Genomic DNA, 13,872 nt, shown 5'->3' on the forward strand with positions numbered 1-13,872 from the left:
GGTGAAAACTCTCCCAAACACTTAAAAAGGTATACGTAAAATCAAACATCACGAACAGAATCTCCTAACGGAACAGGAAAAACGTCTCTGCAGTTTAACACGACTGATATAGGTCACAATCTAGGGTACAACAATATTTCGACAATGAACGGAAAGGTTGGGTTCAGTTGTTGGCCGGGGTCGGCTTGCTGTATGAGCACCCTTTCCTGTTACACACCGTGCGGAATGGGTAGTTCAGGTTGTTGCACTCTGGGCAGGTCCAGCTTCCTTCAGGGGCATCCTTGTCTTTGCGAGCTGAACTCATGTTAGCTCCCTGCAAGAGTGGAACAGTTATTGTCGCAAAACATTTTTCTCAAACTTCTTGCTAATTTGCATAATGTTTAAAACTGTAAACTTTATCTATACTGTGACACATGAAAATACTACAGTTGCAGGTGGTTCTGACAGGTGGTTCTAATAAAAGTTATTGTCGCAAAATAAAAGTTGTTGTATTGACCATAGTTATAATAATCATCATACTTACAGGAGTTGGCCTCGGGGCTCCACATTTCTTCATGTTGCAGGTGGTTCTGAAGGAAAAGTTAATATTGTCACATTTGGGACAGGTCCAGTCACCCTCAGAAAGTCCATCTGGGCCTAAAGATGAGAAGTCGCATAAGAAATAGCTGAGAAATCAAAAGAAAATGGGACAAAACCTATGTTGTTATGCTGGGGGCAAAGGGGGAAAGGAAAATTTAGCAATTTAAATATGAATAAAATATGACAACAGTTCTAACACAAACGAAAAGGATAATATATTCCCTGCAACTCTCAACACAGTGGCCTGTGCAATGAACCGATTGACTAAACATACTTCTAGGCTTCAATTATACCTAAAGGCTGCACAATCAGTGGCGGAGCTAGAAACGAACCATGGGGGGGGTGCTATTTTGCATAATAAAATAGATCAACATGTTAACAAGTGCGTAGTGTCTGACAAATCAAATATATTTTGAGGGAAGCATTCTATACAAGGATATAGGGATGGCATTCTATACATATGCCATGGCTTGCCTTGCGTCAGACTCTGAATGGCAGTGGGTTGTGGGCCTCCAAAGCTCCAAATCGCAACATATCCTTGGGATTTAGTATGGGCCGGGGGGGGCACGGCCCACATTGGCCAATACACAGCTCCGCCAGTGTGCACAATAATGAAATATGCTTCACTTTCACCGAATCGTTAAACTTGTTAGCCACCAACTTCTGATAATGCAAGTAAATATAATTTGATTTTCAAAGTTATGATGCTTATATGTGTCCAAGACATGCTTCCGCATCAAGACCGAACTAATCCACTAGACAAAAGATAGAAACTGAGTATTTAAGGCTGTTAAAAATCATATGAACCATGAGGTTCTAAAAAAATTGTGATGTGTCACTTGATGTTCAGCAAGGTACCAAACAGAGTTAATCAATAAATGCAATTAAAACTACACAAAGGCTGGTGAACCAGAACACAAAGGAATCAAAAGTAGAATGACATGAAAAGGAGATTCTTTGCTTACCTCCACGGCGCTTTCGTGAAGCAATGTTATCATTGTTTTCCACTAATGCTCCACCAGACCATGGGCTAGAAACCTATTGCAGACATAACACACAATTGTAAGTCCCCCCAAGAAAAAGAGGCCAGTATAACAAGTCAAAGGTTATAATGAAGACAAACCGGCATTGGAGATCCTCTAAACCCATAGTTGTATCGGCCTAGCTCAGGTCCAGGGCCATATCCCATGCCTGCAGCATTACCAACAAGAATCATAAGCCAGTCAAAGAACTGTTGAATAACTGGAACTGCAATTATCAACTGTGGAAGAAACACAAACCACCCATCGGTCCAGGTTGACCATACGAAGAGAAAAGGCCATATGAACCAGGAGCTCCTACTGGTGGACCATAACCATAACGCATCCCAAGGTGTGGATATGGACCACCATAGCTACCAGATCCAAGAGGGATTGGAGATGGCGCCCCACCACCCCCTCCGTAAAATAGAGGTGACCGCTCATATCCAGCAGCAGGAGGTGCTGGCATCATTCTCTGTACAACAAACACAAGTTAGTAAAAAAGAACACCTCAAACACATTGCTGTCATATAGAACATGCCAATTCTTAAGCAAATCAGTGCCATAAATGTCCATCATAACTCCTTTACTAGTAGATGACGGCAGTTGCTCATATATATATACATCATACATAGCAGAAGATTTCTTAAAACTGTGAATGGATACAAAAACATACACACGCATAATTTCCCAGGATGCAAAAGAAAGGGGAGGAACAACCAAATAAAATTCTGGACCTCCTGTGTTTGACTTATGTTCGCCGAGACACTACACATCATTAATGACATTACTTGGGGAGAAATCTATGACAACTTACTGGACTTGGACTCGGTGATGGACGCGGTGCACCACAGGCTCCACGGTTGCAAACATTTCTAAAACTGAAGTTGACATTACCACACTGAGGACAATTCCAGTCCCCCTCCTTTACAGACACTGAAAATAGTAGAACCTTTTTGTAACCACCAAGACTCAAGTAAAACAAGACAGTGTAATTAGTTTGCTTTCCCAAAGGGGTGGCAGAAGAAGACAGTAAAAATACACAAAGGACATTTTAACTCTGGGAGGTTTCCTCCCAACAATGCTAAGTAGATAATGAAACTGACAATCAATAAGCACATGCATGAACTATGCACAGTGACAGCAACCACTGCAAACTAAGTTGGCATTTCATTCTCTCACATTCCTCAGGTGATAGACTCTCAAACTCGAGAAACTAATTTACACAGGTATAACATTGACCGGACATGTGCAATCCACAAGCACAAGGACTATCACCACATATCCATTGAACAAATGCAAATAATTCAGCATGAGGACTTCGTGCAAAAATAGATCAAGTTAAATATTGACCAAAACCCAGAGACTGCCTATTCCATGGCAAAACACAAAAGAATCCCCCCCCCCCCCCCCCGAGCTCGTTATAGAAGACCGGCGAATTTAAGCAAGCCAATTCTCGAGCACTCATTCTCTTCATTAAGCTGAGTTATACCCTGATTAATCAATCCCTAATCATACGTCCTTGACAACAGAACCCTGCCCGGGAGAATCTCCAATTCCCAACTCAACCAAACCCTAACCTAACCACAAGGGCGCAGCGAGCGGAAACAGATCACAGCGATTCAGCGAAGGAGTTCCCCGAGAATCTCACCGTCGTTGCGCGACCTCTTGGACAGCGCGCCTCGGTTCTCCACCTGCGCGACAGCACCGAACTTTACCCAAATGAATCGATCAAACAGACAAAACGTCAGATGTCAAACCCTAGCCCGAGGCCAGGGCCGCAACCGGTCGGAATTGGAGCCGAAGGGCAGGGGAAGTACCTTGGCGGAAGCCATCTGCAAGGAAACGGAACACGGCAACGGCGGCGGCGGCGGCGGCGAGAGGAAGGGAGGGAAGAACCGCTGCGGGAGGAGGGGGACGAGAGCGAGCGAGAGAGAGGGAGAGAGAGATGGTATTTATTTTTATTTTTATTGATAGGTTGGGGGAACGTGAGCTGTACGTGGATTCGCTGCGCTGGCCACGCGGCGGCGCGGTGCGGTGCGGTGCCCCCTCGCCGCGAGTGAGGGGAAGGGCGCCGCTCTAAGGTCCCACCTGTCAGCGTCAGTATCCTGCGTCCGGTATCCCAGCGGTACAGGACCGGTCCGCACGACTCTTGGCGCAAGATCAACGGCTACAAATTTGCCGGCCCGGGACGGCACCCTCGCTAAAACCACGCTCCGCATTGGCGACTGATTCATTTTAGGAAGCCATTTTAAATGAAGCGGGCATACAAAAGGAAGTCTTTGCTCCTCTCTAGACGTGGGCTAGGCGATAATTTGTAAGCCTAGAGGCGTGGTCGGAAGATTGCCCCAAGGCCCAAAGCTAGCTGTGCGTACTCCAATGGCGTCCGCCTCCGCCGCGTGCTCGAGGCCGTCGTCGTCGTCGCTCCCCTGGCTCTGCGGCTGCTCGGCGGACTCCGTCGCCGCCGCCGCTTCCTCCATCGTCGTCCCCCGCACGAAAAGCCAAGCGGCATCCGCGGCGGAAGCCTCCTCGTCCTCGGCCGGGCTCGCCTCCGTCGCGCGGAAGATCAGGCAGGTACGATGAGGCGCCCCCCGCGCCCGAAGTCAACTCGTCTGGATGCTAATTTACGAGCACGATAGCATCTTCGATCTCTTTCTTGGTTTTTTGCGCGATCACACAAGGTGGATGCACGGGCAGTTTGTCGTGGGGTGCGGCATCGTTTGGTTCCCCATGTCCATGAGATGGCACGTGAATTTTCGTGCAAACTAGCCACGAGTCTGCATCGTGTTCCTGGTAACACATGCACGCCTCATGATAAGGCAAAAGAATTCTAGTACACGCATGGCCGTAGATCGCTTTCTCATCTTGTTCCTGCAGAGATCATGTTTCCATGAAAAACAGCATGATTTTTGTTTATTCTAGGAAGAGGAGATTCTAGATCTAATGATAAAAAAATAGCGAGAGAAAACGAAATCTATTTTTTTTATGAAGGGTTGAAAACGAAAGCCGAATGGAAAATATTGACAGAATGGATGTTCGAAGGCCAACACGAAGCGGCCCGGCCCACTTCTGCAGCCACCAAAAGCCCGGAGGCCCGCATCTCGTCTCTTCCGGTCTTCCCGGCGGCAACTCGGCTTTTACATTTCTGCCCTTTTCTCTCTCCGTCCCGGCGGCGTTGCCGTTGCTCTGCGCCGCTCTCCTGTCTCCCCACCAGTAGCCGCTGCGAGAGTAGAGTAGCAGACCCCGCCGCCGCGGCCATGTTCTCCTGGATCCTCCGCGGCTGCCGCGACGAGTGCTCCGCCTCCGATCAGCTCAAGCAGGTCTACCTCCTGCCCCCGGAATCTGTTTTCCCCCATCGAATTCGAAAGAGTCAGGACAGGAAGGTTCTTCTTCTTCTTTTTTTCGTGCTCCTTTTTCGCCATTTGAGAGTGTAGTGGTAGAGGCCGATTTCTGCTACATAGATCAGTCACTTCAATCCACGCCAGAACAGATGAATGCATGCTGAAACTGTGACTGTGAGATAGACGAGTGGGCAATTCCTGCGTGCCTCATTCTGGATTTCTGATAGTGTCCACCCCCCCCCCCCCCCCCCCGCCCCTCCGATTCCTGTTTCGTCTCACCTACTCGGTTGGGGGAGAAATTCACCTTCTTTGCTGTTCTTTTCCTTAGGGAAACGAAACGCGTTGCGCTGCTGGTGGCCGATGCCATTGTACGAATTGAACCAAGGCCTAGATTTGTAAAACAGGAAAAGCAGACACCCCACTGCATGTGTAGATTAGGGAAGCTACATAAGCAATGTCCTGTTCTCTCTCTTTTTTCCCGGCTAGATCCATGTGTGGGTTTTTCTGCTGTTCCAGTTTTCGTTGTAGCTTGTGGCGTTCAGGTGCACCGTACATGATGGTGATGTTAAATTCCAGAATGACAAAAGGTACTAACAGACTGCAAAAGGAGAGAGAGAGGGAGGGAGGGAGAGGAAAAATGCACTTATTACTGAGATCCAGCATTCCTGGCATAAATACACAGTTCTGTGTTCAAATAACAGGTACAAGGAAATAGGGTGCAAACATTTTTGTTGTTTGTCATTCCTCAGGCATCCACCATGCAGTTATTAGGTTTTGTTATTCTTTGATCGGAAATGTTGTTTGATTTGTTTTCCAACCTTAGGATAGATTGCCTCCTGAGTACTGCGTAGTCCACTAGTCCTGAACTTATGCGTACTGAACTGAAGGCCCTTTTCATTTCGTCCATTTTGTTGTGCTTCTGAGCTAATCGTAAACCTGAAATTACTGACTAGGTTAAGGAATAGGATCTGTTCTGATCAATGTATTTCATTTCTCGCTACTCAATTGGTCGCTTATGTATACTCTGGCTCTGCAGGCTCGTGATGTCTTCATGGCAAAAGAGGCAGTCTTGCAAAAGAAGATTTCTCAAGAGATGGAAAGGGCCAAGGAGTTCACAAAGTCAGGAAACAAACAAGCAGCAATGCAGTGCTTGAAGAGGAAAAAGTACTATGAGAGCCAAATGAGCCAGGTTGGAAGTGTCCAGTTACGCATTAATACCAAGGAGAAAATGATCGCTGATCACATGGGAAACAAATAACACAAAGTGAGATCGCGGCTCTTGAACTAATGTCTCAACTCACCTTTGTTTTGTTCAGATACGTAGTCTTCAAATCTTGTGAAAAGTCAATTGTTGCTGTTCTCTGCCACACTGACACCAAGCTTAACATTAATGTGCCCTTAACATAAGATGGTACATTTCAGAAAAGACTTCTCTATTTCGTAGCAAAGCAAGACTTACTTATTTGATAGATGATGCTGTTGGATTTGCATGTTTTTGAATCCAAATTAGTGGCCCATATCATGCGTGCAGTGTTCATGCTGTGAACCCCAATTTCCTCCTTTTCATCTAGATTAACTGTACCATTTGATGGTTTAGCTTCTTTGCACTCTCTATACAGCAAGGTTGCGAATATGGTGTTTTCTTCGCTTGAGATGAAGGGTGTATATTCCTCTCTTTGCAGACACTCCTGGGCAGCAAGAGAACTTCCATGACTAGCACAAGTTAAATTATGTAAGAATCATTATATGATTATTAATAGGAGTTGCCAACTTGGACACTTGTACTATTTCTATCTATAAGCACCAAAACCCTGCATGTGAATATCCCACCTGAGTGGATCTATTTCAGCCTCGTTCCAAGTCCGCATTTCCTTTTTTATTTGAAAACTACCTTTTTTTTTATTCTATACTGTCTCTGTTTCTGATGCATGCCTTGTGGTGCTGTACAGCCGTCTAACCAGATCTTGATTCCATTTTCTCACAAGTGAATGTCTAACACTTCAACCGATCTTAGACATCTCTTGAGTTTTATAGACTACAATGTGCTGAAAAGGGTATATCTTGAAATTTATTCTGAAACTACTTACCATTAGTTCTTTCGCAAAATGTTCTGCAAAATATTATGGCTCGTTTGTGTACAATTGTCATTTATTATCCAAAAATGTTCTCCGCAAAATTGCCTACAAGTTTTTCCCCAGCTGTTTTGGTGTTTGTTTGACATTCCCTACAAGTTTGCGTGGGCTAACATTTGTGTTAACGTTCACAAGTTTCGATAAATTTGTTTCCATTTTCAGATTGAACTTTCATTGATTTGCACATGCCAAGCTCGTGATTCGTGGAGTCGTTGAAGCGCACCACACGCACAAAGCTAAGAATGGTCAGTAAATTGGGATACAACCAGCTAGAGATAACGCAAGTTTTTCAAAGACAGAAAAGGGGCGAATGTCATTTTTTATATAACATATCATCTTAATTTGCCCAAAGTTGAAAAGCTCTGCAGTGCCGCCGTACTATGTTTGTAGTTGCCCTATGCGTTCTATCTGAAAGTCTGACTGCCAGTAAACTTACACCTAAGGGTAATAATTACAAGCAGGGAAAAAACAACAAATCTCCTGAAACCACCTGAAAGGAAAGACATTTCAACAGGAACCTGTATATGCTACGGACCCAGATTCGGTGAATGATGGGATCATCATCACAATCACAACTGACCAAATACGACCGATAACCGAAGCCACCAGAAAACTACTCTGCCATAATCATAACAGCACTAATTCAGCCATCCGCCATTAACTATTAAATAAATGCAACGTTAAGAGTGATGACCCTGCACATCCCTACCAAAAAAACGAGCAGTTTGGGCATAATACAATTATAACCAACACTCGCTTCAATGGAGGCGGCACCATAATTGATGTACAAAGTTTCTTCAACTCTGGCGTCAAAAAGTTTCAATCAAGGCATCAGCAGTTCACATTCGAGGAAAGAGGGGTAAGGACTTCATTGAAACTACGCCGGTGGTTGTCGCCTCCTGCAACAGTGCACCAAATTAGTACTACATATTTGGACAACAGAAAACAATATAAAGGATGGAGGCTAACGTCAATGACATGATAACTCAGTGTAGCTCATGTAGAAGTACAACATTTGCAGGAGAGTTTCGCAACAGCTTATCCAGTAATAACAGCGTCCATAAGCATGCCTTACATTCTAACTTAGGTTCTAATTGACAAACAATATCTCCAAAGATATAGAAATGCTAGCTACAACTAGCAGGATAATACACAACTTTGCAATAATCCAGAGTGACTCATAGTTCATTACCTTTTTGGCCGGATTCGGTCCTCTTCAAAATCCATTATTCCTCCAGATTCAGAGAGAAAGTCGTCATGCCCCCGTATGTCAATGTCTGCCTGCTTAAATTGTTCAACTTCTGCCATCAAGTAAGAAACATGGTTTGGCAACACTATTTAATAAAGTAGTTGCCATTATAAATAATAACAATAATAATAATAATAATAATAATAATAATAATAATAATCTAAACAGATGGCAGTCAGGTGAAAGTAAGTAGGGAAATGAGGATAATAAAGCATGACGTGATCATAAGATGCAAATCTATATCCCCTTCTAATTCAATTTTCTCAACAAGAAAAATTAAATACAAAAAACTTCAGTTTAATCAAGCTCACCTTGATTGATTTTTTGGCTTCTTCCACTCTGTCTTCAAATTCTTTCTGGTGCTTCTTGTTCACCTCACTCATTGTGTCAGCCCACTTGATTTTCTCCTGAATTTGATGCAACAGGCTATCTGATGTTCCCAACCTGTGCGATGTGAAAATATTAATGAGAACTTGTAAGAACAAACTACAATTTCCTGAGCTGCGTCACACAATGAGATAAGGATAAGGAATGCAGGTATTTAGAAGATATGCATATAGATAGATTGCTAGTGATGTGCCAAAACTAAATCAACAACATTGAGGGATGCATCACTACCATACGGCATAGTGAGAAAGCTAACAGAGAAACAATGGACATCTATCCAGTTGAAAGGAAAAACTTAAGAATAGCATAACACCTTGATTTTTAAATTTTTATTCAGCTTTTAGAACATCATCCTACTGCAACAAATTATCCCGTAAAACTAGTATAGATGAGCATCGTGTAAGACGCCAAGAATAGTAGAGCAAAGAATCAATAAAGGAATAAAACAGATAAACTTTTTATATCCCATGACAGATGAGCCACAATATGATCTCAGAAGGTTATATATGAGAAATAAAAAATAAATGGGATATTACAAAAACATGCATTCACATTTCCTGGAAAGTAGAAACGTTTGTTAACACTGCATTCACATTTCCTGGAATGTAGAAACATTTCTTAATTATGCATACACACCAGTCAGACAAGGTGTCTATCATGTTGTTCAGCTGTTCAGGTGTAAGATCCCTTCCAGCTGCAAATTGTACCTGATGCAAAGAAACATGAAAAAAAAAGGTGATCACTAAACAGAAAGAAACAATATTTTTAAAAAATACTGCAGATATCCAGATACAGGTTGCAAGCATCTTACCTCAAAGCACCTTCTCAACTGATCCAGTTTGCCTCTAACAATACCCTAAATAAACATGCAGAATATTATAAATCTGAAAAATACTGACGCATCTAAAGTGCCTAAATTGTATGAGGATGCAAGGACTCACTGAGTACATGCACTCGTTGATCAGGAAGTCTTCAAGTTCTCTTACATTTGAAACATCCAACTCTTGCATGAGCTGATCATAAGGCAGTATCTGAAGGTTGCAGGGAGAAGAGGAAGTATATTAGGATTTCTACAGAAAAATAGTAGGAGCCAAAACATAATGCTGCAATAATATTTCTTCCAGTGTTTAGCTAAGCATAATAATAATAAACAAGAAAAAAATATAGGTCCATGCATTTCATAAGACTAGATTTGACACGCATAATGTATGGTAAAATCTTCAGTCATTTGACAAAAGAACACCCATGTTTCCCCATCAGAGTTTGGTTCCTAGTAGGCTACTACAAAGAACTATTTACCCTTAGAAGAACAAGGAGAACTAAAACCCTAGATAACAAACATGCTAGATGAGTGTCATTCACATGCTTCATGGCCAAAAATAAGCATCAATTTGTGTTAAAAGAATGTTATAGATGATTGCTCCAAGTACTACACAGGGTTAGTAAGAATTTGCACCTTAGTTGACTCTGCCAGAGTTAGCACACTGAGTTGCTTTAGCTTTCGGATTTGATCAGGCAACAATGCAGGAAGGGATCCAGAATTACCTACACTTACACAAAGATACATTAGCTAACAAAACAATGTACATATATTGCAATACACCAGTACCACAATTCTAAGTACACCAACCACAAAATGCTATGCAACTGACAACAACGGTAGATCAGTCAAGCGAAAGATTCCAGCAATAATAACAGGTGGAGTGCATGATACGATAACGTAAAACTATATAAGCCCATAAGCACATCTCTTACCAACTTTATGAACGGTTAAATGTGTTCATCAACCATGATAAAAAAGGAAATTTGATCCCAGCAGCTCAAGCTCTGTTTGCTAGTGACAATGTGCATGTGGTATGTTCTCAGCTGGTTGACCAGAAAATCAATTTTAGATTTGAGTCATCAGCAGCATTGAGGTCCTCCAAATATTGTATGTGATTATAAATGACCTCATCAATATAGCACCATCACACAGCCAATGATCTCATCAATATAGCACCAACACCCAGCCAATGGCCTCCATCCCAACAGACGTTTTGTGAGGAGAATTCAGGAGGTAGAGATCGGGGAGGCTTTGAAGAGGATGAAGGGAGGTAAAGCGATGGGCCCTGATGGTATCCCCATTGAGGTGTGGAGAAGCCTAGGAGATAGAACAATAGTATGGTTAACTAAGCTTTTTAATCTCATTTTTCGATCAAACAAGATGCCGGAAGAATGGAGAAGTATATTAGTACCTATCTTCAAAAACAAGGGCGATGTTCAAAGTTGTACTAACTACCGTGGGATTAAGCTGATGAGTGATGAGTCATACGATGAAGCTTTGGGAGAGGGTTATCGAGCATCGCCTAAGAAGAGTGACAAGTGTGACCCAAAACCAATTTGGGTTCATGCCTGGAAGGTCAACCATGGAGGCGATTTTCTTAATACGACAATTGATGGAGAGATATAGGGAGCAGAAGAAGGACTTGCACATGGTCTTCATCGACCTTGAGAAGACATATGACAAAGTACCGAAAAATGTCATGTGGTGGACCTTGGAGAAGCACAAAGTCCCAACTAAGTACATTACCCTCATTAAGGATATGTACAAGGATGCGACGACGTTTATCCGGACATGTGATGGCAACACCACTGATTTTCCTATTAACATAGGCCTACACCAGGGTCAGCATTGAGCCCTTATTTATTTGCTTTAGTGATGGATGAGGTCACAAGGGATATACAAGGTGAGATCCCTTGGTGTATGCTCTTTGCTGATGATGTGGTGCTAGTTGACGAGAGTAGGGCAGGGGTTAATAGGAAGTTAGAGCTGTGGAGACGCACATTAGAGTCGAAAGGGTTCAGACTTAATAGGACTAAGACCGAGTACATGATGTGCGATTTCAGCGCGACTAGGCATGAGGGGGGAGACGTTAGTCTAAATGGGCAAGTGGTGATCCAGAAGGATACTTTTCGGTATTTAGGATCGGTGCTACAAAAGGATGGCGACATTGATGAAGATGTTAGGCATAGAATTTTAGCTGGCTGGTTGAAATGGCGGCAAGCTTCTAGCATCATTTGTGACAAGAGGGTGCCACAAAAGCTAAAAGGCAAATTCTATAGAACAATAATTCGTCCGGCGATGTTATACGATGCTGAATGTTGGCCTACAAAAAGGCGACATGTCCAGCAACTAAGTGTAGCAGAGATGCGGATGTTGCGATGGCTTTGCGGGCACACAAGGAGGGATTGAGTCCGGAACGAAGTTATTCGGGATAGGGTCGGGGTGGCACCAATTGAGGAGAAACTTACCCAGCATCGGCTGAAATGGTTTGGACATGTCCAACGAAGGCCTCCTGAGGCGCCGGTGCGTAACGGGGTTCTTGAGCGGGTCGATAATGTAAAGAGGGGTAGAGGTAGACCTAAACTGATGTGGGATGAGTCGGTTAAGAGAGACCTTAAGGATTGGAATATCTCTAAAGAGATAGCTTTGGATAGGAGCGCTTGGAGACTAGCTATCAATGTGACTGAACCTTGAACTTATTTCTTTTGGGTTTCATCTCTAGCCTACCCCAACTTGCTTGGGAAAAAAGCTATGTTGTTGTTGTTGTATACGCCATAATGATCTACCCAAAAAAACACAACAGGCCAAACATAGCACCACGGGAAAGCCACAGGCGCACAGCAACGAATGCAAAGGGCAAAGCAATGTAAGAATTGCAAAGGCACAGGTCGCGATCTTACTCTTGTAGTCCTTCAAGGTCCCGTAGGCAAAGAGCCGGAGGGCGTCCAGTGACGACGCGTACTGCGTGCCAACGAGCTACGCCAACAAACAAACGAAACAGCCAGTCACACACTAGCGTCAGATCGAGCCGCACGCCACGCAATCGCCGCGGGGAGGGGGGAAAATAGTTAAACCCTAACCCTACCCCCGGCGGCGAGCGCCAAGGTCTAGCAGAGGAGGCGGAGGCCGAAGGCGGGCGTACCTTGGAGAGGGCGGGGAGGGTGAGGAGCTCGGAGAAGGCGAAGAGGGCCGGGTGCGAGGTGGCCTCCAGCACCAGCGCGGCGAGCTGCGGCGCCGACGACAGCGCCGCTGCCTGCGCCGAGAACTGCCCGATCAGCTCCGCCTGCCGCCGCTCCGCGTCCATCGCCATCGCCCCGCCGACGAGTTTGGGGGGGGAGCCGCTAGGGTTAGGTTTTGGAGGATTCGCCGGCGCCTCCTGGGGTTTCGCTTTCCGCCTTCGCTCTCTGTCCTCCTTGTTCTCGTGCGGCTTTCGGCGGATCGGGGTCCCGGATTTTGGTTTTGTGGGGCCCTGGTGGTGTGGTGTTTTTGGGTGCCTCAAACTAGGTACAAGCTGTAGTATCTGTACTCACTCCCTACCTAAACACCCACGCACTCCCTAACTAACCAGACACTACAACCTATACACACACGCCTTACTGAGAATACAAGTGACGGGCACGTCATCCCATTGTGGTCCATAGGCGCTTGAGGCTCCTTCCCCCGAAGAAATCCTGGAAAACCAGGCAGGTGCAGCGGCACGGGTTCGAGCCCGGGCGGGTGCGCTCCCCACCGGGAGGCCGCACCAACCGAGCTACGCTCGGTCTGCCTGGTGGTGTGGTGTTGTGAAAAACAGGTTGCCGCGTAGCCGGACTGATGACGTGGAGCTACCGCCCGCTTGCGCCTGCGCGTAGACGGGATGGGCCGATACGGTTGGGCAAAATTCCGGAACCACAGCAAAATTGACTCCGGACCAGGGGACAGTTGGGCTATCAACCTTGTTTAATGCGTCCATTTCTTTAATGGGCCACTAAAGAACGGCTATTGGGCCTATTTAGAAGTCAAAAAGAAAAAGAAGCTGTTAAATTATACTATAGTTGACCTTAGTTTATAGGTCACAGCCAAGTGGAAGGAAAGTAAACGGTAGAAGAAGAACAAGTCAAGCCATTCACTAATAAAATGGAAGCACATCTTTGTTAGATTTAATATGGGCTTGGCTCATATTTTATTTAATTAAATCAAATAAATTCTAAGACTTGTATTAAATTTTGCGCTTTGAGAATGTTAATTATGGCTGGAAATAATCTTTGTGGTGCATCATGCGGTGTGTGCATGCATGGCGTGACTGAAACTCAATGCTATTAACGTTGGTTGGAAGATGTTTCGTCTTCTAATGAGCCAAGTT

General features: G+C 44.5%; 3 protein-coding genes across 7 annotated transcripts; 1 reads left to right on the forward strand and 2 right to left on the reverse strand.

Annotated features, from left to right (window-relative positions):
* Positions 1–2: 2 nt before the first annotated feature.
* LOC120688320 (ranBP2-type zinc finger protein At1g67325-like) lies at positions 3–3,572 on the reverse strand. Of its 2 annotated transcripts, none has more exons than XM_039970601.1 (8): positions 3,419–3,572; positions 3,250–3,292; positions 2,416–2,534; positions 1,860–2,073; positions 1,703–1,770; positions 1,545–1,617; positions 524–636; positions 3–313 (listed from the first exon to the last, which is right to left on the reverse strand). In XM_039970601.1, the coding sequence occupies exons 1-8, from the start codon at positions 3,431–3,433 to the stop codon at positions 164–166; spliced, it is 795 nt and encodes a 264-aa protein (XP_039826535.1). In that variant the 5' UTR covers positions 3,434–3,572; the 3' UTR covers positions 3–163. The 2 variants fall into 2 exon arrangements, with proteins under 2 accessions (XP_039826535.1, XP_039826524.1); XM_039970590.1 differs by having other exon boundaries at positions 3,250–3,310; positions 3,419–3,559.
* A 1,135-nt stretch (positions 3,573–4,707) lies between these two features.
* LOC120688348 (vacuolar protein sorting-associated protein 32 homolog 1-like) lies at positions 4,708–6,787 on the forward strand. Its single transcript, XM_039970639.1, has 2 exons — positions 4,708–4,981; positions 5,976–6,787. Exons 1-2 carry the CDS (start codon positions 4,856–4,858, stop codon positions 6,195–6,197), a joined length of 348 nt encoding a protein of 115 aa, XP_039826573.1. The 5' UTR covers positions 4,708–4,855; the 3' UTR covers positions 6,198–6,787.
* A 764-nt stretch (positions 6,788–7,551) lies between these two features.
* Positions 7,552–12,985, reverse strand: LOC120688326 (COP9 signalosome complex subunit 7-like). Of its 4 annotated transcripts, none has more exons than XM_039970611.1 (9): positions 12,673–12,984; positions 12,431–12,506; positions 10,164–10,252; positions 9,649–9,738; positions 9,519–9,563; positions 9,344–9,414; positions 8,632–8,764; positions 8,264–8,352; positions 7,552–7,970 (listed from the first exon to the last, which is right to left on the reverse strand). In XM_039970611.1, the coding sequence occupies exons 1-9, from the start codon at positions 12,838–12,840 to the stop codon at positions 7,949–7,951; spliced, it is 783 nt and encodes a 260-aa protein (XP_039826545.1). In that variant the 5' UTR covers positions 12,841–12,984; the 3' UTR covers positions 7,552–7,948. The 4 variants fall into 4 exon arrangements, with proteins under 4 accessions (XP_039826545.1, XP_039826538.1, XP_039826560.1 ...); XM_039970604.1 differs by having other exon boundaries at positions 7,553–7,970; positions 8,264–8,355; positions 12,673–12,985; XM_039970626.1 differs by having other exon boundaries at positions 7,553–7,970; positions 8,264–8,369; positions 12,673–12,985.
* Positions 12,986–13,872: the final 887 nt, after the last annotated feature.

This window comes from Panicum virgatum, chromosome 2K (genome assembly GCF_016808335.1).
Source record: "Panicum virgatum strain AP13 chromosome 2K, P.virgatum_v5, whole genome shotgun sequence".
NCBI lineage: Eukaryota > Viridiplantae > Streptophyta > Magnoliopsida > Poales > Poaceae > Panicum > Panicum virgatum.

Bases quoted from the DNA above. Each gene is read 5' to 3' on its own strand.
- LOC120688326 (XM_039970604.1), bottom strand. From the start codon at position 12,840: ATGGCGATGGACGCGGAGCGGCGGCAGGCGGAGCTGATCGGGCAGTTC. The intron at 12,507-12,672 runs GTACGCCCGCCT...TTGTTGGCGTAG, and splicing joins CCCTCCCCGCCCTCTCCAAG to CTCGTTGGCACGCAGTACGC. The intron at 10,253-12,430 runs GTAAGATCGCGA...GTGTAAGTGTAG, and splicing joins GACCTTGAAGGACTACAAGA to GTAATTCTGGATCCCTTCCT.
- LOC120688348 (XM_039970639.1), top strand. From the start codon at position 4,856: ATGTTCTCCTGGATCCTCCGCGGCTGCCGCGACGAGTGCTCCGCCTCC. The intron at 4,982-5,975 runs GTTCTTCTTCTT...CTGGCTCTGCAG, and splicing joins GAAAGAGTCAGGACAGGAAG to GCTCGTGATGTCTTCATGGC.
- LOC120688320 (XM_039970590.1), bottom strand. The intron at 2,535-3,249 runs GTGAGATTCTCG...TACTATTTTCAG, and splicing joins CAAGAGGTCGCGCAACGACG to TGTCTGTAAAGGAGGGGGAC. The intron at 2,074-2,415 runs GTAAGTTGTCAT...TTTGTTGTACAG, and splicing joins CATCACCGAGTCCAAGTCCA to AGAATGATGCCAGCACCTCC.